Source organism: Coccinella septempunctata, chromosome 1 (assembly GCF_907165205.1).
Source record: "Coccinella septempunctata chromosome 1, icCocSept1.1, whole genome shotgun sequence".
In the NCBI taxonomy this organism is placed as follows: domain Eukaryota; kingdom Metazoa; phylum Arthropoda; class Insecta; order Coleoptera; family Coccinellidae; genus Coccinella; species Coccinella septempunctata.
In genome coordinates this window covers 21,789,006-21,813,907 of record NC_058189.1, presented here as the reverse complement: position 1 = coordinate 21,813,907, position 24,902 = coordinate 21,789,006, and the positions used below count along the sequence as shown (strand labels likewise).

At 36.8% G+C, this 24,902-nt stretch overlaps 2 protein-coding genes across 2 annotated transcripts; one reads left to right on the top strand and one right to left on the bottom strand.

Moving 5' to 3' along the window:
• Nucleotides 1-2,898: 2,898 nt before the first annotated feature.
• On the bottom strand, nucleotides 2,899-19,428 carry LOC123322038 (protein germ cell-less-like). Its single transcript, XM_044909863.1, has 4 exons — nucleotides 19,179-19,428; nucleotides 18,877-19,097; nucleotides 18,672-18,823; nucleotides 2,899-3,267 (listed from the first exon to the last, which is right to left on the bottom strand). The coding sequence occupies exons 1-4, from the start codon at nucleotides 19,313-19,315 to the stop codon at nucleotides 2,914-2,916; spliced, it is 864 nt and encodes a 287-aa protein (XP_044765798.1). The 5' UTR covers nucleotides 19,316-19,428; the 3' UTR covers nucleotides 2,899-2,913.
• A 71-nt stretch (nucleotides 19,429-19,499) lies between these two features.
• Nucleotides 19,500-20,531, top strand: LOC123322046 (EEF1A lysine methyltransferase 1-like). Its single transcript, XM_044909876.1, is given in 4 exon segments — nucleotides 19,500-19,840; nucleotides 19,896-20,043; nucleotides 20,098-20,307; nucleotides 20,370-20,531. Coding segments are annotated over 4 exon segments (639 nt in total). The 5' UTR covers nucleotides 19,500-19,702; the 3' UTR covers nucleotides 20,513-20,531.
• The last annotated feature ends 4,371 nt before the right edge of the window (nucleotides 20,532-24,902 follow it).

The window sequence follows — 24,902 nt, the reverse complement described above, 5'->3', positions numbered from 1 at the left end:
TTGTGTTTAGTTTACTTTATTTCGGAACTTAGGACACACGTAAACTCGTGAAACTTAAATTAGAGAGATACGTGCCGTTCGAGTATCTAAGCAGTACTACTATTGGCGGCAAATCTGCATAGCAACAAAGATCTCTTGATAGCAACTAGGCTAGATAGATGTGTCTAGCTGTCCGTCCAGGGTCGGCGTAAGGGTGGTCTGTTACAATAGTTATTTTTTATTATTGTTTTTATTGTAAATTATAAATCTGCTGGTTTTTTATTCAATTCCATTTTTGCTAACCATATTTTGGATTCTCTGGGGTTCGTATTATATTGTTTACATTCTGTAATTAGGTGCTGAACTGTAATTTGAGTGTCTCATGTGAGGCACATCGGAGGAGGTTCCCGATTCAATAAGTAATTGTGTATTGTTTGGGAAATAACTGAAATAAGCGTGACCAATTCGAAGTCTTCTCAAGATTATGAGGTCTCTTCGTAGATTATTCCATAGACAGCGTTGAGCTTTATGGGTATTATTTTGTGGTTTATTTTTTTTTTAGTGGACTGAGTACTGTTTGAAAGAGAAAAAATATTTTAGGAATAAATTGTATCTTTTTGTACACTGGAGACAAATAAACTTATGTCTTTAGCCTTGCGGCTTTTACACTCCTCTTCAGAGAAAAATTCACTTATCCCAGATATCTCAGATATCAAAAGGATTAAGCTCTGTTGGTGGTCGGGTCCGGGTTGCTCCTCGGCTCCCTGCTGTAGGTTGGATTACTGCTCCACCCCCACTTCCTGTCGGAGCAGACGGTGTTCCTGTGCATTCCCCATGTACTTGCGTACAGTTCTCGCCGTTCCCAAGCAGTACCGTCTTCTGCATGACTCTGACTTTAGCCTTACGGCTTTCACACTCCTCTCCAGAGGAAAATTCACTTATCCCAGATATCGAAAGGATTAAGCTCTGTTGGAGCCCTTTCCGGGTTTTCGGGCTCGTGGTGGTGGTCGGGTTCGGGTCGCTCCTCGGCTCCCTGCTGTAGGTTGGATTCCTGCTCCACCATTATTATTATTATTAGTGACAGGAGGACTGATGATTGTAGTGTGACCGATAACGAAAACTTTTGATCTGATCGGGTAACAACTGCCATTCAAGAACGTCACTTGAGAGTTTCTTCGTTGAGACAACGGTTTGCAACCGCTCGCCTCCTTCAAATTCAGCTTGAGCAAACTCATGAGGTGCAAATTAGAACTCAGACAATAAGAAATCGCCTCAGAGAATATTATTTAAGGCCTCGTGTTGCGGCAAGAGGCCCAGCTCTTACCCCAGCCCATCGAAGGGCGCGTTTGGATTTTGCGAGAGAGCATTTCCATTGGGAAGAGGCCGATTGGGAAAGAGTTCTCTTCACAGATGAGTCTAGATTCTGCCTCTACCATTGTGATCGACGTTGAAGAGAGCTGAACCAAATTATCTATTGTTGATCTGTTCTTTCTGAAACCACTTTGATTGTTATTTATTAATTTTTACTTAAAAGGACGTAACATAATCTTCTATTAATTATTCTCTCCCTCACTTTACATATTGTATTAGTAAGTGATATAGGGCGGTAGCTCTTTAGTTCTAGTTTAGGACTTTTAGGTTTGAGTATCGGTATGATGATAGTTTTTTATTTATTCATTTTTTCAGAGTAGATTTTGTTCACAAGTTTCAACTAGGTGTTTGAGAAATATTGCCGGAAAATGATCGGGTCCAGGAGAGCTATTTTTACAGGTAACTATAGCGATTTTTAGTTCTTCAAATGTTATTGGTACATTGATTGGGTTAATATCTTCGTTATTCATTTCTATTGGCTCGTTGATCTCCTTGTTCAATTCATATTCCAGAAATTCGGGTGAGTAGTTGCTATCTGCTGATTGCGATTTGAAATTTTCTGCTAGTATTTCAACTATACCTGTTCTGCTGGTTATAATATTTTGTTGTTTGTCCCTGATGGCTGCTATTTCTTCTCTCTTTCTTTTGTCATTTATAGCATTTATTTTCTGCCAGACTTATTTGATGTAAAAATTGGTATTAAGTTGAGAAACGTAATCTTGCCACGATTTATTCTTGCTGAATTTTGATATTCTTCGTGTTAATGCTCATTGTCTCTTGAAATCTAGATTTTCTGATGTGACATTCTTCCTAAGTTCCTATAGTATACGTTTGGTAATTTTGACAGCATTTTGGGTGAGTTCCACCATGGTATAAAATTCTTCTTTGGTGTGCTTTTCCTTATTCCCACGAAGTGCTCTGCGGCTTCGAAAATTAATCCAATATATGGTTAGCAAAAAAGTGGAAGAAGCTCTAAATATTTCCAAACCAGAATATCTCAACACATTGAATTATATAAAAGCATTAAACCTTATGATATGAGTTTTCTTTTGTTTTCTTTTTGTTAATGAATTTTCTTCATCATATTTACTGATTTTATGTACATATCTTACTGTTCCATTGAAACCGCTAATGACCTAGTCGTCGAAGCGGAACTTTATATAAATAAAATAAAAAATTCCATTTTGATTTAATCTGAAGGATTTGTAAACCGGCTGTCTGTAAACAAATGCGAAGGACGATGATTCCTCGATGAAAATAAGCAGGGGTAGTTCCTATAAATTTTTTTCGAAATCTACCTCCCTGTTGTTGTGGATGAGTTGACAGTTTTTATTTTTTTTAAGGGTTCTAAAAAACACTCAATCATGAAACTATACATAATATGAAGCACTGAGTAGATGTTACTCACACAATTTTTTAGATATCATAACTTTATTATTAAGGGTTGAAAATAACAACCCCTTATGATTTTCCTTCAAAAATTGTGTTCGTGGGATAGATTTTCGAAAAATAAAATTCTCTTATGGTTTCCCATTCGATTCTAGAGAAAAAGAGTCTCTTGCATTACTGAGAGCTGTAACAATGCCAAATTTCCTCAATACTAGTTAACTCACCTTTTCTGGATGAAAAGTATGAATTTATTGTTTTACTAGATATCTCTCCAACTGCACAGTCATTGTTCATGAGGAGGTACATCCAATATTTTAACATAACATATATGGAGTATTCGGTTTGCATTACAAAGAGGTCTGGATGTGATATTAATTTTTCCATCAAATCAATTGGTATAGTCTTCAGGTTTGTGAGAGGATGTGTGAAGTAGTAAGTCATCAAGTTCACCAGAAACCATTTGAAACATACTTCTTGAAGTTTTATAACACCATACTGACAAGCTGCATTAAAATAATCTAATGAGGTCTGAAATATGAACTCAGAGTTACTGGTATAATAATAAAGTAAGTTCCTAGTTTTTAATATTCATGAAAATATGGGTGAATAACAATACTGAATTGCTGTCCAGTACAGGTGATTCTATTATTATAGTCTACTGAAATTTCCGTCAGAACTACTTCTGCTACCCAGGTGAACGTTTTTTCAGTCACGAGGAATAAGTCACAATTGCATAATGATTAAAATTGTTTTTATCGAAACAGTTTCTAGAACTATATGACCATGATGTTAGGTCCTAGCCGACCATCTCCAAAACGTTTATTTCATCATAGTCAATACCGTATCTATCATATCGATGTTGCAGTCGATTAATTTTTTCCACATTTAGAATAGGATGGACTGATTTCCTCTTTTCTATTCACAATATTTGAATGATTTATGATCCGGGAGAAATATATATATTCAGAATAGCCGGCCAAAAATTACATTTGAAACACTTCTTTATGCACCGATCAATTTTCTTGGCCGGCTATTTTAAACTAACTAAACAAAAATGGGGAACATGCGCTTCGTCATTGACACAATAATGGTTTATTTGAATCCTTTGAGCTGGGGCTCTAGGACTTTCAGTATAAAAAAAATTGTGTTAGTATCTTTAATTATTCATTCTTCTTTTCACTGTATCTATCAATTTTTTTTGGCCGGTTATTTTGAACATATAATTCTCCCGGATCTATATCCTATATATATATCCTATATATATATATCCTATATATATATATATCCTATATATATATATATCCTATATATCCTATATTGTGAATAGAAAAAAAAACGTTGTAAATCGATCCATCCCTCTTTGCATATATCTAATTATTCGCTTCAATGTGGAAAAAAAATTGATCGATTGCAGTATCGATATAATAGGTACGATATTGAACGTGGTGGAATAGTCGTTAAATAGCAAATTACGTCAATCAAGAAACTTTCGGTTCTTCCTTACATCTACTATATATAATTGCAATGGCACACAGCAATTTCTGAGCGTTTTGCATAGAGCTTGTGTTCTTTTCTCGTTTTCTCAAACTAAGAGCACTACTCAGATGCTCTTTCGAGATAATAATTAATACCAATAACCCTGTGAAACCCACGAATTACTTCCAGTCTTTCCACGAAGGCAGGACCAAAAAATTAAACCTTGTAGGATGTTAAGAAGGTTGCGAGACAGTATCGGGTGGCTAGTTGTAAAAATTCCCTTTCGCTAAAAGGTAAGCAACATATGATATAATGCATGAGATTCGTTTCTAAACAAATGTACCTGAACTAGAACGTCGTTATATGCATACCTCTCGTCTTTTGGATGATCTGCTGAACTAAACCGAAAAACACTTTCGGTAATTAACAAATATGCAGAATAAACGCAGAACGCTAAAAGATCATTCTAAATATTAATCTAACTGTTTTTGCCCCAACGCCCTCAACCTCTCGTCCCACGTACAGAATACAAAAGTAAGAATGGGTACTAAAATATAATATTAAAATATAGGATTAATGAGAATAATTTTGGATGTATACTCCATTCACTTTTATGTTAGCAGTCGGTTGGCCATGAAATAATTTTCTCGAGTTTGAAGTAAGGTTGGCACACATGAAATGCCGTTAATATCATATCGCCGTTGCCACAACTAATATCAGTTAATATTACAAAATTCCGAAGTGTTTCAGAAAGTGCTATTTAGAATTCAGGTTCGCTCATTCAAATAGTAGGTAACAATGATATCCTTATATCTACAATATATCAGATGGTAGCGAACATATTCAATGTAAGTGAATTTATACAGGGTGTGGCGTAATGAATGGATAATATTGAGCCTGGGGGTAGAGGACTCTATGGCGGTTCAGAAAAATATATTTTACGTGAAAGTGCCTTGGTTGTCGAGATATTGGAGATTTTCGAAAATTCACGTGAATTACAACCCTCGCCACTCGTTTTGCAGGCAAGACACCAAATAAAGGAATTTTTCCAAACTGTTTTTTGGATAGTATTCCTGGATAGATGATCTATGATTTGTGAAACATTTTTCAATGAAACGATATTTTACAATTGTTATTTTTTCTCGTTTTCTTTTATTATTTAACCCCAACGTTGTGAAATCAATATTATCAAGTTAATTTTAAGTTATTCATTAAATTTCAGCATTTTTCTAACAAGGGTCTTGACTCAATGTATTGAAAATTACCTAATTTTCAGCTTTTTTTCTTAATTACAAAAGTGCTAAAATTCACTTCGTTACCTGAAATTCGCTCAACAACTATAAACTTCATAACTATAGGGCTTAATAATGAAAGAATACGAGGGAAAAAAAAACAATTTTAAAATATTGTTTAATTGAATCGAGTTTCACAAAAAGTGTTCAAAGTGTGCATCAGGAGCTGTACTAGATGCTCTACAACTTCTTATGAATAATTGCTTTATTCTGCTTGCAAGTCTCATTTCAGTTGCTAAAAATTAAAGAAAAAGGCTTACGTCAAACTCTGCCTTGACTCATTGTAATAGAAATTTATTTTGTATTCAATGCTGAAAATAGAGTGAGTTTTACCATTTCAGAATCTCAGTGAAACAGGCATGTTTTCTCTAGCTTTGGCACTCAGGTAACCATATTATTTTTCACACCACGCTGGGTTGAACTTAGAAAAAAAAAATAAGCAAAACGGAAAATTTGAGTTAATTCTTTTATTTATGAAAAACTATTCATGCGCCTCAAAAATAATAATTCACATTCGATAGCGCATCTATCCAGGAATACTATCCAAAAAACAGTTTGAAAAAATTCCTTCATTTGGAGTCTTGCCTGCAAAAAGAGTGGCGAAGGGTGTGATTTTCTTGAATTTTCGAAAGTCTCGAATATCTCGAAAACCAAGGCACTTTTACTAAACGTAAAATATATTTTTCTGAACCGCCATAGAGTCCTCTACCTGCAGGCTTCATATTATCCATTTATTACGCCACACCCTGTATAATGTTGCATCTGAATCTAAAAGACTTATATTTTAGGTGAATGTTTCTACAATCAGAAAGATTGTGAGGATGACAAAGAATTTCCTTCTATTGGGAGACCCGAAAAAGTGGTGGCATTTGAGTCTTTTATTTTAGGGTAAACAAACGAATGCGAAAAGTCACTACAGTATTTTCGTTTGACTTGTCCTATACATTGTAAATGTCTTAAGGGATCAATAAATATATAATTATTATTATTATATCAAAGTATTGAAAATAAACAGCCATAAATACGAGCCAGTTGTCCTGTTATGTAATTGTTAATTCATGTTCCTATCGCCTTGAAACTTTAATTCTTTTGACATCTATTGATGCAAGATGATTTTTGTTGAAGAATTTAACATTCTTGAAACTATCCGTTAATTCCTTCGAGAGATACCCATTCCCAACCACTGCATCATATGCATTTCATCTTCCGGTTCATTTCTTGAAATCTACAACTCATGAAAAGTAGTCAACTTTTAGCCAAAGAAGATAAAAAACATTAAATCTCCTCAAGATATTGTATATTATGTGTCAATAATTAATAATCCACATATTTACGACTTCATATTTTTCGAAGTGATTCGACGTTGTGTAAAAATACGTAATTACTAAGACATTTACTTAGAATGGACAACAAAGCGCTGATTTAAAGCCCAAAAATGTTTTTAAAAGCGTCATAACCCTACATTTTCGTACTATATAGAGTGAAATGTGTCAAATTTCCATGGCCAACCAAGTGCTTGAAAGAAAGAGAATGGAGTGTAGCTTCAAAACCTCAAAATAAGACGAAAATTTCCTATGATGAAATATGTCCATATATACATATACATATGTCCGTAAACACCCCGCTGAAGAGTTAGGCAGCTTCAAAGATGGTAGAATAACCAATTTGGCAAAGTTCGCTCACGGAAGTTTGTCGCCTAAAAAATTCGCCTACCTAACCTAAATAAAAAATCCGCCTCTGTTCACGTAAAAATGGTAACCGAGGGATCGATCCCCCTTCTCCGCCTTAATTTCAGAAGTGTTTCACTATACGGCAAAATTGCAGGCGCTGGAATGGCCTGGGATAGATCGCTTGAAACTTGATGTAACCTGTGATAGGACTAGAACACAAACGAATTGAATATCCCAATCAAGCGCTTTTTGAATAAACAGTTCGTCGATAACATATTATAAATAATTGAAACGAATAAAGGAGATCTGATATAAGAAAATATAAATAATTTCGATGGCGTTGAAAACTTTTGAGGGTAGGGTAGGCGGCACTTCCTTGCCTACCCCGACGAGCCGCCACTGAGGCCAGGCGTAAATAGAAACGCAGGTTGGTGAGGTGACGCAGCTTTTTCCTGCGCTGCACGTACTACTTGACAAGTCACTGGCACGCTTTATTTGGTCTTTTCTATGTTTTACAAAAACTCAAGCTGCATCACCTCACTAACATGAGTTTCTATTTGCGCCTGGCCTGAAACAAGATGGATAGCTGACATGCCAAATGAATATTATATGTTCTTATAAGCGTGGACGTCAAATCTATTTCCCTGAATATTCTTCCAGATTCGGTAACACGATTATTGCATGAAAATTGGCTACCGAAACTTGATTGATATTTCGCCTAAAAACGGCTACACACTGCGCAACCAGGTCGGGCTGAACGGAAAGAGTTCAGTCATATAAGTCTCAAGGATAGGGATGATTTCCGAAATTATTTCAGAATGGATTACGAATATTAGGTTTGTTCGTGGAGTGGTTCACAACGGTTGTGAACTGTACAGAGCAAGCGCAATTCCATTTTAGGGGGACGAAAATCCATTTGCGCTTGCTCTGTACAGTTCACAACCACTCTACGAACAAGCCTATTATTAGTTTATCTATGTTTCATATTTCCTTTTATTGACAGACCTCATTTCCAATTTTTTTTTACTGTGGCCACAGACGCTTTTCTGTCTGCGGATCTCCATTTTTCCACCAACATTTCAAAGACCTGATTTATACAATCTCTATTGCTATAATCTTCAGTCGATTTCACATTCAACCCGACCAAGTCGGTCTGTAGGCCGGATCTAGTTGGGCAGTGTGTAGCCGCTTTGACAGTCCGAATTGGTCGGGTCGGATATGAAATCCGACCGTGTGTAGCTATGTGGAATGCTATGTCTTCAAAAGATTCAGGCCCGGATCTACGTTTTTTTCTGACCGGGGCAAAAATTCATGATGACCCCCCCCCCCCCTTCTAAGGTTCGTAGGAAAAATCTAATTGCATATTTCGTCATCGCTTCCAACCCGAGTTATTTTTTTCACTAATTTGAGGTCGTATAGATTACGAATATGCAATTAGATTTTTCTTAAGGTGTGTACTTTGGGAAAAAAATCCCTCTAATTTTTTTCCCATTGTTCCATCGAAAGTTATTTTTTTCCCATTGTTCCATTAAGGCCCAGTACTTTTACGTGCGAATAACTAAATTTATTCGATAGATAAGTCTTATTCTTAGGATAAGTAAAAATGCAGTCTTTTCACTTTCAGATAGTGTTATTCATGGAATAAAAATGTCATTGAAACTTAATAATAAGAGTTTATTGTCATAGATCGAATGTCCGTACGTCATTATTGGTTGAATTTTTTAGATGCTTGATGTATGGTTATTCTTTGTGTGATTTTCACGAAATATCTGCTTTCTAGATGGAATTATGACAATTTCTACAATGCGGTGTATTATATGTATAATCAGTGAAAAGTAGTATACAGTGTTTTCATAGAATTGTTATTCCTCAAATAAAATCATCTGAAAGCACCGAAATAAGGTATCCTTCAGATAGGAAATCATTTGACAGATACTTATTCACATTGAATAAAATTTATTCGAAGGTGAAAGTAACGGACCTAATTTTGTCAAATGGCACACCCTGTATATTTCTGAATATTTGGCTAGCTCCTTTTCCCCTGATTTTGAATATACAGGGTGTACCAAGTTCGAAGGCCTATTAGACGTTTCAGGAGAACTGGACCTATTTGAAATCTGAAAATTGGGATTATGATATTGTTCGACATTATCTACTTCAATTTCAAATAGGTCCAGTTTTCCAGAAACGTGTAATAGGCCCTAGAACTTGGTACACCTTGTTTAACATATGTACATATGCTCTGTCTCTTTTATTCTGAGTACCACAGATTCAAATTGTAAAAACCACCTGCCAAGCTCAGTAATCAGTTTTCAAGTGGTAGGCTGCGATAATTCGAAATGCCTTTTTCCTACTAGCGTTTCGAAAGTATTACTTTCCACACGCATTGACGGGAAAGTAGTACTTTTCCAAAATCGTGCTGAAAAAAGACCTGCTATTCACTTTCAGCACGCCTACCACTTGAAAACTGATTACTGAGCTTGCCTCTGTGGTACTCAGAATAAAAGAAAGAGACCATACATATGTTATATATTAGAAATCAGGGGAAAACGAGCTAGCCAAATATAGAGAAATATACAGGGTGTGCCATTTGAAAAACTCGGTACATCTTTGAAAAATTATCGATCTTACCGATTTCCACCAAAATTGGTGTTTTTACTAAATCGTGGGCATAGATTACGAATATGCAAACAGAATTATGCTCAGTGGATTAATTTTTAAGTAATGGTCTATAGAAAATCGGAAATTTTGGCCCTTAGTTCCAGATGAGATGGGGATGAGTCGGTAATTCCCCAGGCAAAGAAATTACTGCTTGCGACGCAGTGTAGACATATCAGATCTTTCAACCTATTTCACCCAAGTGTGGCGGTCATTCGTAGATGACTGAATAATATGCAGTTAATTGATCCCTCATTGATTTTAAAGATTTTAGGCATAGTGTTGGTTTATCATGTTTCCATTCTACAGTTTCCATTTTAGCACTAGGAAATTAATATTTTCCGAGAAAATCAAAAATAAAATTTTTTTAACCTCTGGTTGATTTTGGCGCCCCCTTAAGCTGGCGCCCGGGGCAAGCGCCCCGCTTGCCCCCCCCTAGATCCGGGCCTGAAAAGATTATAACAAGGAGAAGCTAGAAATCAGGTCTTGGAAATATTTGTGGAAAAATGGGAGATCCACAGATAAAGAAGCGTCTATCTCCACAGTAAAAAAAAATTGAAAATATGAGGTCGCCTATATGAGGGAATATAGAAATATACGTTAATAAATAGAATTTTGTTTTTTCCAATCTATTATTTTTATTGAGATTGAATAATTTGTAATCTCATATGAACTTTTTTCGTTCAGCTAGCCTTTTTTGGTCTACATTCGTCTTCTTTTCCTTTCTCGTACTAATACCACAGATAATGCTGCAAGAGTTATTACTATTTTTTTTCTGGACACTGAAGTGTATCGCGTGTATACGCGATGTGTACTCCAGCAATCGTGAAATTCTACTGACCAAGTTTGACGGCAATCGTGCCGTGTGTACGTGAATTTGATGCAATAAAGAAGGATATTCAGAATGCTCATGCCTGAATTATCGATCGAAAACAAATTGACGTTTGTCCTATCTAGAAGAGTTTATTCCCCGATCAAGCTTTATGAAACCTGGGGTTAACTATTATGAAGTTCCCGCTTTGAGTATAGAATAACACGAAGGAGCAATAGACCTGAAATTGAGAATTGGAAAAGTGCTTGCATATGGTCAACTCCTGTTTCCGTATTATAATTTATCATGAATTAATTAATTAATTGAACATTCAAAACAATTTCCAGTATAATATTCATATTGGATAATAAGAACTAGGAATTCAGTGGTAAAGATCTACAAACCATAGCTAATATGCCAACGTTGCGCAAAAATATATTTGCTTCTTCAGGGCTACAAAAAATTTAAAAAATTCAGATACACAGCGACAAAAAGCTTGACAGAAAAACAAGCTACAGGGTCAACAAAATGTAAAAAAGACACAATCATTTAATCAGTATGAGTTCAGCAAAATAACATCAATAATCTATCATCAATTTCGGCCAATAATCATCAAGTACAAAAAATCTAATGAAATCTAAGATGCGTAAAAAAAAACGAACAAAACAAATGTCAACACTTGATACCATGATACTCCAGTGAAATTCACCGGTAATACAACAATATATTACAAAGAAACCTACCTGAGCTATAATTATGTTTTCCACAAGTTATAAATACTATTCACAACCAGCCAGCGATACATCAAAAATTTTCGAGAGCTCAGCTTACACAACTTCCGAATACTAAATTAAACACCTTATCAATAGATGAACATCGAGATCGAAGAAGACCTCAACAATGGACCGGCGCGGCGCAAAGACCGTCAACACTTCAAAAAACACAGCAAAGGCAGTATTTCATCACAAACCGCGTGTTTTCGGTGTGGAACTCTCTACCTTCATCGATGGTGGACTCAGTTTCTGTGAATGCTTTTAAGAATAGCTATGATGCTTGGATTCGTTGCGAGTGGAGTCGTCAGTTTCCTTTTTTTCATATGCTTATTTTTTTTCTTTTTTGTGAGTCTCAACTCTTTACCATTGTATAATAATTAAAAAAACACGTGCAATACGGTGTAAATGAATTAACAACATAACTCCGCTAGGTGATAGTGGTTTTAAAAAGATTCAAAATATTGTCGTACACTAAACTCAAATTCAGTGCATCCGTCCTATTATTCACCGTATCATTCAACCTTATATACATATATCATAATAGGAATGATCACGCCTAAACGGTGAGGCAATGAATAGAATAATAAGGATAAATTCAGATGCATACCACCCGCTGATTCTCCATCGGAGAAAAAAGCTATGTTGATCTGATGAGGTCAAATGGGGCCGAAACCATGGTCAGCATATGCTTTTCTTCAATGGAGCGTACTCCATTTGGGGCCTTGACGATGGAAAATTGGCTAGTTCAGTTCAGACCGTAACACTTGTTGATATTCATATCAGCGGGTGGTATGCATCTGAATTTATCCTTATTTTCTATATATATATATATATATATATATATATATATATATATATATATATATCATTTCACTGATATTACGTTTCAGTTGATTCATTCCTGTATCCCGTTACCGGGAATAAATCTACAAAAAGATAAAAAGGTGCGAACAGACTTGTATTTTATTAGGGCTAGTTGCGACTGTGTGCCCTCCTTTGACTGAAGGGACCCAACCGTGACCTGCAAATCCTTCCGCACTCAGGGCATGGATAGTCACCAACCAGATCTGGCCGCCGCTGAATCCTTCCCGAGTCTCCATTATAACTGTGTACCAAAGATCCCCTCTGTGACCTGTCCAATGCTAGTTGTTCCCAGTTATGATTGGCATTGACTGATTTTAGGGATTGATGTAGTATATCCTTAAACCACTTATACTGGCCTCCTGGTTTTCGGGCTCCCTCTGTGAATTCGCCAAACAGAGCTATTTTGGGGAGTCTTGTGTCTTGCATCCTCAGAATGTGGCCGCTCCATCTGAGTCGGGCCCTCGTTACTTGAGTCTCAATTGTTGTACAACTCGCGCGTTGCAAGACTTCTGCATTCGAAACTTTGTGGAACCATCTGTTGTGCATTATTTGTATTAGAGGACGTTGTTGCGTTTGTTCAAGCTGTTTAATATGTCGCCTGTAGGGCGCCCAGCTTTCGCTTCCGTGCAGAAGCGTTGGGAGGACGACTGCTTTGAAAACAGCTGTCTTGGTCTTCAGATTGAGGTCGTGGTTTTGAAAAACTCTGACCTTTAGCTTCCAGAATGCCCGTGATGCCGAATTGATACGGTTGTGTATTTCCGTGTCTAGGTTAGCCCTAGTATTTATGAAGCTTCCCAAGTATTTGAACTGCTCAACCTCTTCTAGAGTTTCATTCTCCAGGTAAATATGTGTTTGAAGGCTTTCTGGCGGACTTACCAGAATTTTGGTTTTGTCGATATTGAGTCTAAGGCTCAAAGCTTCATATATACGTTTATAGGTGTCCAGCATTATCTGTAGATCCTCTGGACTGCTAGCGATAAGTGCGCAGTCGTCTGCATATTGTTCCGTGATAAACTTTTAACGGGTTTTTGCTCTGAGGCGCTTCAGGTTGAATAGGTCTCCATCAAATCTGAATCTTATTTCAACACCTCTTACAGGCATACTCATGTCAGCAATTACCGAGACAGCTATGGCGAAAATATTGTTCAGTAAAGGCGCTAACACGCAGCCTTATTTTATTCCACAGTTGGTTGAGAAATGGTCGGTTGTAGAACCATTATGCTGTATTCTAGCAGTGTTGTTGGTATGAAGGCTTTCACACACTGCTAAGAATTTTTCGGGTACTCCTAGACGTGCCATGATTTTCCATAGCGCTCTCCGATTCACCGAATCGAATGCTTTGCTTAAATCGATTTAGGCTGTATAGATCCTTGATTGTTGTTCACGAGCCTTTTCTTGCAGCTGTCGCAGTGTGAAAATTAGGTCCACCGTACCTCGATTTGGTCGAAAGCTGCACTGGGATTCAGGTTAAAGTCTCTCTAAGAGTGGAACCAGACGATTAGCCATAATCTTCGAGAGAATTTTACCGGCCACAGTAAGCAACGATAGCGATATGCCCCTGTAATTGTTGCAATTCGACGTATCGCCTTTGTTCTTATAGAGGTTGATAACTAAAGCGTCTCTGAAGTCTTGTGGCACATCTCCCTGTTTCCAGATCTGGCGGAATAGTATTAGGAGACTATTGACAATGTCCTCATCCAAGGCTTTGAATATCTCCGCCGGAATGCCGTCTAGACCAGGTGACATTTTTCATATTTTTTATCGCACTTATAATTTCCGACATTGAAATTTAGTCATCAAGCGATGTCATCGGACTATACGCGGGGAGCTGGTCTTAAATGGATAAATCCGAGTCGTTATTTTGATTCAAGACCTGTGAGTAATGCTCCTTCCATCTTTCGAGGATTTTTCTATCATCAGCTAGGATAGCTTCATGAGCATCTCTTATAGGAAAGCTAGCTTTTCTGCTTGGACCACAAACAGTTTTAATAGCTTCGAAAAAACTCCTGTAGTCATGGTTATCGGCGTAAGCTTGTATTTCCCTAGCCTTTTCTTTCCACCAGCTATCCTTGAATTTTCTTATTTCTTGACGGACCTCACGTTTTATGTTTATAAAACTTTTTTGGGCTGCAACATCGCCAGGATTGTTAATCTTCGGTTTTCATCGCTTTGTGTTTTGCGCCCAAAAGGGGTGCGATATGAGTTTCTCTGCCGGCAAACCAGTCTGGGGATTTTCGGGAGCGTTCTGTGCCCAGTATTTCTTTCGCTGTATTTGTAAGAGATGACTTGAAGCGGAGCCAATGAGTCTCAATGTGGTCGTTATAATCCGGTGGTGTTAGGCTATCTTTGATGGCAGCTGTGAATCTTTCCTTTGTAGAAGGGTTTTGTAGTTTGGAGATTTGAAGGCGCTCTCTTAGATACTTTGGCTTAAGTTGGTACTTTGGGAGCATTGAGATTTTTATTCTCGAGATTACCAGCCTATGATCAGTCCAGCACTCCAGATCTGCCCTGGGTTTAGTGACCAACACCTCTTTCAGATCTTTCCTTCTCACGATCACATAGTCGAGGGTATGCCAATGCCCTGAGCGCGGGTGGCGCCAGGTCCCCCTTGAATTGGGTCTCGTAATAAAATAGGTGTTCGTTATACACAGATTGTGTTCTGCACAAAGAGCCAGCAGACGTTCTCCTTTCGAATTAATGCTGTCTGTGCCGTGTTTCCCTATTATTCCCAGCCATAGTTCTGAATCTTGACCTCTGCCCACTCTGGCGTTGAAGTCTCCAAGGAGAATAATTCGTTCCCGTTTTGGGATTTTACTTAATGTAGCAAGAACAGAAACATTGTCAAAATCGAACCCATGATTCTCCTGAAAATGATGGTGCTAAGGCTGTCTTGTTATCATTGAATCTGAAATTTCCATCCAGAATCATACTTGTGTTGTTTTATTCTTTTCCCTAAAAGTTGCCTCGTCTGGCCAACATAGCATTTTGGGCAATCAATGCATGGGATCTTATATACAAGGTTGCTACTAAAGGAAAGAATAAAACAACACAAGTATGATTGTAGGGGAAATTTCAGATTCAACGATAACAAGACAGCCTTAGCACACCATCATTTTCAGGAGAATCATGGGTTCGATGTGTACGACAATATTTAGAATCTTTTTAAAACCACTATTACCTTGCGGAGTTTTGTTGTTAATTCATTTACATCGTATTGCAAGTGTTGACGGTCATTGTGCCGGTCCATTGTTGAGGTCTGCTTCGATCTCGATGTTCTTTCTGTTGATAAGGTGTTTAATTTACTATTCGGAAAGTTGTTTAAGCTGAGCTCTCGAAAATTTTTGATGTATCGCTGGCTGGTTGTGAATAGCATTTATAACTTGTGGAAAACATAATTATAGCTCTGGTAGGTTTCTTTGTAGTATAATATTGTATTTCTGGTGAATTTCACTGTAGTATCATGGTATCAAGTGTTGTTATTTGTTTAGTTTGTTTTTTTTACGCATCTCAGATTTCATTAGATTTTTGTATTCGATGATTAGTGGCCGGAATTGATGATAGATTATTGATGTTATTTTGCTGAACTCATACTGATTAAATGATTGTGTCTTTTTTCATCTTGTTCACCCTGTAGTTTGTTTTTTTGTCAAGCTCTGTGTCTGTGTGTATCTGAATTTTTTCAATTTTTTTGTAGCCCTGGAGAAGCAGATATATTTTTGCGAAACGTTGGCATATTAGCTATGGTTTGTTGATCTTTAACACTGAATTTCTAGTTTTCCTAGTTCCTGTTATCCAATATGATATGATACCAGAAGGAAGTGAACCAACCATCTTCAAATTTTCCAGTATAATGTTCTATCAACATCTGTTTGTTTTTGTGTTTAGTAAAGCAACATGATGCACAACTAAACATTTTGAATTATGTATTTGTTTAGAACTTTGGATGCAATGAAAATAGAGTACTCTAACGATTCGTTAAAATCAGCTGACGGTTGGTTGTCGTGGGGCACACAAAACATTTTTCTATCACTATAAAGAGGCATTTCTGAGAAAGTTCATAGTCTAATCACTGTAATTTAACGTCGGGAAGAAAATTTTGCCAAAAACATGCACAAAACACAATACTTGACCAAAACAGCATGCGAATCAATGGAGGAAAAAGCTTGTGTAACCCACGGCAACGAAGGCTCAGCTGATTTTGACAAAATGTTATGCGCCCCATACACTATCAGTTTAACTGAAGATAATCGTCAGGCTGTCGATCGGGGTCGTCAGTTAATCTGAAGATCTGGAACTGCAGTTGGCGCGAACTGAAGGTGAGTGGGAGTCGTACAGATGATAATTAATAACAGATCGACGATTTTCCTGCAAAATATAGCTACTGTTTTCGTCAGTTTTACGCCAGCAACAGGAGATTAGGAGATGGAGCCTATGACGTGCTGTTATTATAAAAAGACCGTCTCATTATGTAGCTTCGATGCGATGAAGTAGAAAATTGAGGTGCGCGTTCCGCAAAGAACTAAGAAAAGTTAAAAGTCATGAGTCGGGATCATCGGGAGATGATGCTTAGACACCGTTTGGTACTTTGAATCGCTACTGAAACTTGAGATCTTCTAAATTTTGACTGCTGCCAAACATTCGAATGTTACAGTCAACCTTTCCTCAGCACTGATTGCCTGGCGTAAATTGGCGTCCACTTTTTTGATTCCGGGTGAAACCAAAGCTCTTGGAAATCCTTTTCACTCATCCTCAAATGGTTATTTAAATCCTCTTGGTGAGACTGCTTCAGTTCATGAGGCAATTTTACATGACATATGTGTCATGTGCTTAAAGATGGAGATACTATGGTATCTCTATCTGCTTCAAGATAGAGATACTATGATATCTCTATCTTGAAGCCACTTTTTCGTCTACAACCTTCTTTGATCGAAGTTAAATCGCGCAACGGTTTCGACGAGGCGTGGTGGAAATGATGCGGAACGCCAGCAGTCAGATTCACAGTGTGTGCTATCAACAGGCATGAAACTGCTTTGCAATATTGATCTCCTATTCTCCTGTTGAGGCGACGGACTGCAGACAATCGCATAGTGTATGGGGTCCATAAGATAATGCGATAATGCTCATTAATTTCGATCTTTAGATCTCCCTATTCTCTTTAAAAAATAAAAATGGCTGAAAAAATCTATTTAAATCTATCAATTATTACCCAAGATATGGAATATGTGTCAAATGAGACGTATCAGCTCTCTAGCAAAGATAATCAACCTGAAGATAATGAACCTAGGAAATCCTAAACTTGGAGCATTCTTGATGAAGATTCTATTTGAGAGGTAGAAGTTTACAGGATTAATGTCAGGGGATTGAATTAAAAAGTACTTCTTGAAATATCGCCAACTAGTTTCATTTTGAAACCTTCTCCAATAAAATTGGTCAACGAATTTTTAGATTCAATTGCCTGACCTTCATCATGGTTGCGTTCAAAAACTTACTCTGAGAGTAGAGTACTGATTGCTGGGTGTGATGGACGGATAAACCAAACCTGCCACTGAGACCAAGCGGTCTATTGTAGCACACAGGCAAGCTCGTAGAGCTAGATCTCTCAATCCAGTCCCATCCTACCCAAAAAGGAGATGATGTTGGAAAGGGAGTGATTCTTGAGTTCCTCTAGGATCGCCTTTGGAGAGCAAAAGACTCCAAGTCTGGCTCTGTCTGCCGCCGGGCAGTCACAGAGGATGTACTCAATCGTTTCGTCCAGCTCTACGCAGAGTCTGCAGAGCGGGTCATTGACTAAGCTGAGTTTTTTAAGATGGGCTCTGAGTCTACAATGTCCTGTGAAAACCGCCATTAGAGAGTAGTGTATAAGTAAGTCCATGCTGAGAGCATTCTTTGAGGAAGACAAATGTACGTTTGTCAACAATTCAAGTAATCATAGCTTACTCAGAGTAAGTTTAAGTTTTTGAATGCAACCCAAACGAACATCTTCCATTGAAACAAGGGTCACATATCTGCAATTAATGGCATTGAGCACTAAAGTCAGTATTTATTTGAGTGGAAGAAAAATGTATGTTGTAGGCCCCACAAAAAAAAACTTAACCTATCGCTTCCAAATAGATATGACAGGACAGATAGTTATTTAAAACGCAGATGGGCTCATCGATGTGATTTTTATATCCCTCCTATGCAACACCAGAAATGAGCCAAGAAGCTTTATTGAATACACGAGAGCTGTTTGCAACAAAAATAGTAGTGTATAAAACATTTCAGCATGTCCAAACTAATGCCGACAAATAAAAATACATCATGAGTTTTGCTAGCATGCAACAGCATATTAACCTGTTTATATTTTTGTCTTCATTATTCTGCTGATCCAAAATGAATTTCAACTTACTTTTGGATTTATTGTCTCTAACATGACTTCAGTACACTTCTCTATAAGTGTTTCTAGTTGGAACATTGTTGCTGTTGCTAATATTGGTACAATACTAAGGGGGTTCAATATTATTTCATTATCATATAATGATCCAAAAACAACCCTTAGAGCTGGAAAACCAGATTAGTTAAATAAAGTGATTGGAAACACTTGAGATACTTACATTCAATGGTAATGAGAGGATTTACTACATCAATACTGATATAATTCTTGGTAGATTCATTCCATGAACCTCCAAACATACTAGCAAAATACGGACTCTGCGACAAATAAATTTTATGTAAGTGAAACTCCTCATCTAAGGCACACACTGTTACATCAGAATTTTTTCCTTCTTCGAATAAAGCTTGATATATGTATTTTGTGGTACTTTCTAACTTTTTCCTACAAAAATATTCAGTTGACTCATATGAAATCAAAGCAAATCTATATATATCTGGCAAGGGACAAAATTTGTGAACATACCTTTTAGGTGTGTGTAAAGCTATGTCAATAACTTTTTGAATTTCTTCGTCTTCATTATGTTCACGTTTTCTTTTTACGCCAGATACGTACTCGGTAACACTTGAGACTATCTTATTTGCAGAAAATCCAACACCCATGGTTCACGAAGATCAACTTATATTCAGGTCAATAAATTTTTTCATACATTATATGATTGAGTAAACAAACATTATTCATAAAATAACCTAATTCAAAACACCCCCAACTAACAGCTGACATTTGGGTGGGTTCAAGAATTTGATCATTCAAATAAAGGTCAAAGATTCAGAATATTCTATGACCTAACCTAACCCAGAGACAAACAGTCTCTGCCTAACCTAACATCTCTGATTGCCTGAATCTGAATCATAACTGAATTTAGTGAATTTACATCCACCATCCACATATTACCAAAGCAGAGTGTCTTTGACCAAAGGGTACTACATCCTAGTCCACAGTTCAAGTTTTTAAAATCAAAAAGTATCTTAAAGTAAAGTCAAACAAAAATGGATCTCAATCCTGACGAAGATATACATCTTTCTGCGGAGGCATTTGCAGCTTTGCAAGAGTTTTATAAGGAACAAGAGGAAAGGGAAATAATTGATAAGGAAAAGAAGACAAGTGCAGATATACAAGAAAATTGGGTATTAATAAAAATCAGTTAATGAGTCTTCAGTTCACTTTCTACGATAATTCCAGCAATTAAGTCAATTTTGGTATGATGATGAAACTATTCAGAAGCTTACTAGTATTATCTTGCGAACAGTAGGAAAAAATGGAAAAATTGCGTTGATATCATGTCCTTCAATTTACCCAATGATCAGATCTGAAATTGAAGGAGGAGAAGGTGTATTAATTTTTATAAATAATTTGTATTTGTAACCAATCAAAACAATTTTAGTACAGCTTTATGAATTTGACAAGAGGTTTTCAATGTATGGTGACGATTTTATATTTTATGACTATAATTCTCCTTTAGAAGTCCCTGAAAACAAAGCTTCATATTATGATTTGATAGTAGCAGATCCCCCCTTTCTGTCAGAGGAATGCTTATCTAAAACATCTAAAACCATTAAACATCTGATGAAGGAAAAAATAATAGTATGTACAGGTAAAAATATGAATATAAATATATAAGCCTTGTTGAAAGGAATAATGTTCATTTTATTCTAGGAGCTGTGATGGCATCATTAGCAGAGAAATATCTGAATTTGAAAAGAATTGATTTTGAACCAAAGCATAAAAATAATTTGGGTAATGAATTCTGGTGTTATACAAACTTTGATGAGAATATACAGTTTGTATAAAATAAATAATTTTATTTTTCTGTTCATAATTAGGAATTGGACATAATAGTAGTATATAATACTAATAATAATTGCTTGATGCAGAGTTAGATAGGAATTAACATAGACCTACTGATAGATGGACTGGCCCTTGCATGGCTTTCACATTCCAAGCTTGGATTTATTCTTCTGAGGTTGCGTTCACAAACTTACTCAGAGCAAGCTCTGAGTAAGCTCTGATTACCCGAAGCGTTCACAAACGTACTTTTAGTTCCTCAGAGTATGCTCTCTGAGCATGACCATACTCATACTCTACTCTCGGAGTAAGTTTATGAACACACCCTGAGAGAGACATAACCTCAAACGTTGTGGGGTTAGGAAACTGTGTTGGTGTTAACATTTTCTACAAATATAATGTCTATCTCCCTCTTTTGAATCATCTCTCTCTCTCTCTCTCTCTAAAGGCCAGTTTATACTATTAGTAAGTCTATTATCTCTACTTGTTAAGGTTATGCAACCAGTGTAAAGTGGGTTGACTATTTTTAGCAGTGTTCTAAATCAAGGGTGTTATGATTTTAATTAAAGAGTAGTGGACTGTATGAAAAGATAATTGAGTTGGAGATGGTATAAAAACATTTATTGAGTATCGTTAACAATCATAAAATGAATATGTCACCTGCATGAAGCTAATACAGTAAAAGCAACTAATATTAACCACATCTATAAACTCAGAGAGACATTATGCAACTAAAAACAAGAGATGGTCCAGAACAGTTCAAATGAGAAGTCACTTGATGTCAGACTTAAACGTTGAGGAGTTCAGTAAATTCAATATCAACACAACGGTTACACAGTGATAGAGGAATCAATTGAAAATTGATCTTTATTCCATCAGAAAACTCGATTGTTAGAATACTGAATTTTAAAGAGAGACGCGAGAGTACAGAGAAATAGGCCAGAGGTGAAACTACAATGTCTAAGTCTGATCATCAACGAGAAATCGATACATTAAGTTCGAGTTGATCAATAAGTATAATGTAAGTATGAGCAGAACAAGAGTCGCACAAGTTGAATGAGAAGCACAGAATTAATGAATTTGAGAAGCACTAGAATATTAAAAATAATATGAGAAGGGCAATAAATTCTAATTAAATGAGAAGCTCAATAATAATTAATTAAATGAAAAGGACAATCATAATTAATCTGAGAAGAACATAGTATAATTCATATACATTGAGATGGTCTTGAAGAGTGCTAAAATTTATCACTGAATTCAACATTTACAGAGACGAACTGCTCACAAGTAATCACGATTAGAACGTTCATCAGAAAAACAGAAGAAACAATTGATAAACTGAGAAAAGTCAAGAGAGTACTGAGTCAAATCACTAACCGTTGATTTTTGAGATATGCTGAAGGCTGAGAAAACTAACATGTATGTTGAGTCTGATGAATGAATATGGAAAAGAATCAATGAGAGTACAAATTATAAAGAGTAGATCATACCAAATGAGTGTACACGAGTACTTGAGCAGACTTTCCAGGGTGGAGCCTAGGTCGAGGTGTATCGAGCAATATCAATGATCGTTTAACCAAAGTTAAGGTGTTCACATCCTGTTCTGAGGAAAACAGCTACATCCAGGGTCCACCCTGGAGAATATGATGATTCATTCATCTGAAACTCAACAACAGTAATTAGTCATATGTACATAGAGGTGATCATAAGTGTTGCCTTGAAAAATGATTGAACTGATTCTAATAAAAAGGAATATCATGAGTAGACAATAAATCAGTAATCAATATTATGGAGATGGACTTGAGAAGTTTCAATCCTGGTGCTACATACCCATTTTCATGTGAGAAGATCTAGAGAAGTCTGAAAATCTATATAAATTATAAAATATAATGAAATATATATTTCTGAGAAGGCAATTGTTCGATTTGTCTTGAGTGGACATTTCAATTGAGCAGTGCTAGCAAGGATTATGAATCTATTTCAAGATTCTGAAATATCTTGCACGTGGACTCATTTCATCAGAATGAAATTATCATGAAAATGGTGAAATTAATAATTTTGAGTAGTCTGAGTGTACTTTACCTTATGAGAAGAACAATTTAGCACCAGGATTGTGCGAGAAGACTTGAAAAATGAGAATAACTAAAAGAGGTGATACAAATCAAAAAATGATAACAGCGAGAAGTTAATTCTACGGTGGTAACAAAGAGAATCAATTAAAAATGTGTAAATGTGTAGTTTTTCACTTCTGAAAAACACTGAAAGGGGCCGCTGCGTCGTTCAACCAGAGCACCGCAGAATCGGGGTACCATACGTGGCCACCGGAGCTGGTCAGGAGAGTCGACTAGAGGAGATCGGAAGGGGGCTTCGCTCAATTTTTAACAAGCAGACTGTTGGGACATATATTTCTGGTGGACCGATCCATGCAAATGTAACAGGATCCTTAAGACTTAAAACTGAGTTGTGGTGAAATACCCATTGGAAAAGGAATGTATGTGTGGAGATCTATTTTTTTGAAAGAACTGTTGGAAAGAAGGGTAAACATTTCTCCACCAGATATCACATCTGTTTTTTTTTTAACTCTTTCTTTAAGGTGACTCTAGATAACTCTGACCCTGACGTGACGTTGGACCACGTCATAATGCGCATGATTGAAAAATTTAACATACGATTAGTTGTTAGATTTCTGAATCATCCGCATCATGACGTGCTCCCACGTCAAGTCAGAGTAATCTCATAGGCACCTTTACTAGGAATGTAAGTTCTTAATTTCGTTTTGGTTGTCATCATCGACTGAGTTATGCAGTAGTGATTACGGCAAATAAGCCAGTAATCGGTCTACCTCCTACTCTTATGATTGATGATGGCACGTTTTCTGCAGGTCACTACTAAATTTGAAATCACAGTTCACAGAAACAAGTTTCTGTGATCTGTGTTCAAAATTAAAGTTGAAGTCAAGGACAAAGATTATAGAGTAAATAATCTATAATCTTTGGTCAAGGAGATATAGATATATCTCCTTGGGTTGAAGTTTCAACCCCATCTTCTGATCCAAAGAGCGCAATTTTTTCACAGAATATTTCCTTCACCATACTCAATCATCGTATAGAATCCGTTTGTGTTCAGGCGCTTTTTTCTGATTTAAAAAAGAATTCCGAAAATTCAACCCCGTTGTCCCATTCGAAGTCCGCAATTCTTTCACGGAATATTCGTTTAACCATACATGCAAAGATTATGGCTGTGGTCCCGTATATACACTCTGGTTTCCTCTGGTTAGTAAGTACGCGATCCTTATATGTTGAATTCCTAACAATTCGGTTCAATATCTGTCACCAGAGTAACCGCTCTGGTAACTTTCGGTTACCAATTGTGTATATACGGACCATACACTATAGAGTTAACTCTATATTCAAAGTGGAACTTTGCTAAAATCTTTGCATACGAGGGCTGTGGTCCGTATATACACTTCGGTTACTTCTGGTTAGTAGTGGGCGGTCCGTATATGTCGAATTCCTGACAATTTGGTTCAATATCAGTCACCAGAGTAACCGCTCTGGTAACTTTCGGTTACCAAATGTGTATATACGGACCATACGCATGGTTCGTGCTTCGCAGCATTTTTCTTCTTCTTCCACTTATTTCTAAGACCATGTCTTGTTTATCTTGTGTTCGTCCAGCCTCTTGTGAAGTGGATGTCCAACTTTCATACCATCGGATGTAGGATTGAGTTTAAGTGGACTGTTTTTAAAAATGCAAAGATGTTAAAGCCTTCAAATCCTACTTTTTGTGTAAAGCTGGCCTGATCTCTCTTGGAGATTCTTCAATAGATTATTGGATTTATGCAGAAGTCTGAAGCTCACAAAGGCACTTTGCTTTGGTATTCAGCTTTGCAGAAGCAGTTCGTGAATTTCGTATTTTTCGATGAATATTTCGGCGAAATTTGGGTTCGTCTAACGTGTGCGTGAAAGTCGGTAAATCTGAATCTCGACTAGTTCATATGTGCGTCGAAGACATAAAAGTAGATTAAAAGGTACAGGGGGACACAATAATTATCTGATCAATCATGGGTGAAATAAAAGATTTTGGAATAAATACGGATCGAGTGAAAAAATAGGCATATTCTAAACTAGAAAAAAAAAAACAAATGAAATGAATACGGTTTTCAACACCATCTCTTTTGCAAAGGCTGGCCTGTGTTGGTGTTACGGGAGCTATGCACACAGCTCCTACAGCAGCGCTTGTGGCCATACTTGATCTGCCTCCCCTACACTTACATGTAAGGAAATGTAGCCTGCTAGAAGCAATAAGAATATCCCTTAACGGGAATCTCCTACCCGGAAACTGGGTTGGACATATGAGGATATTGAATCAACTGGACTCAAACTTTTTGGCAAAAAACCATCG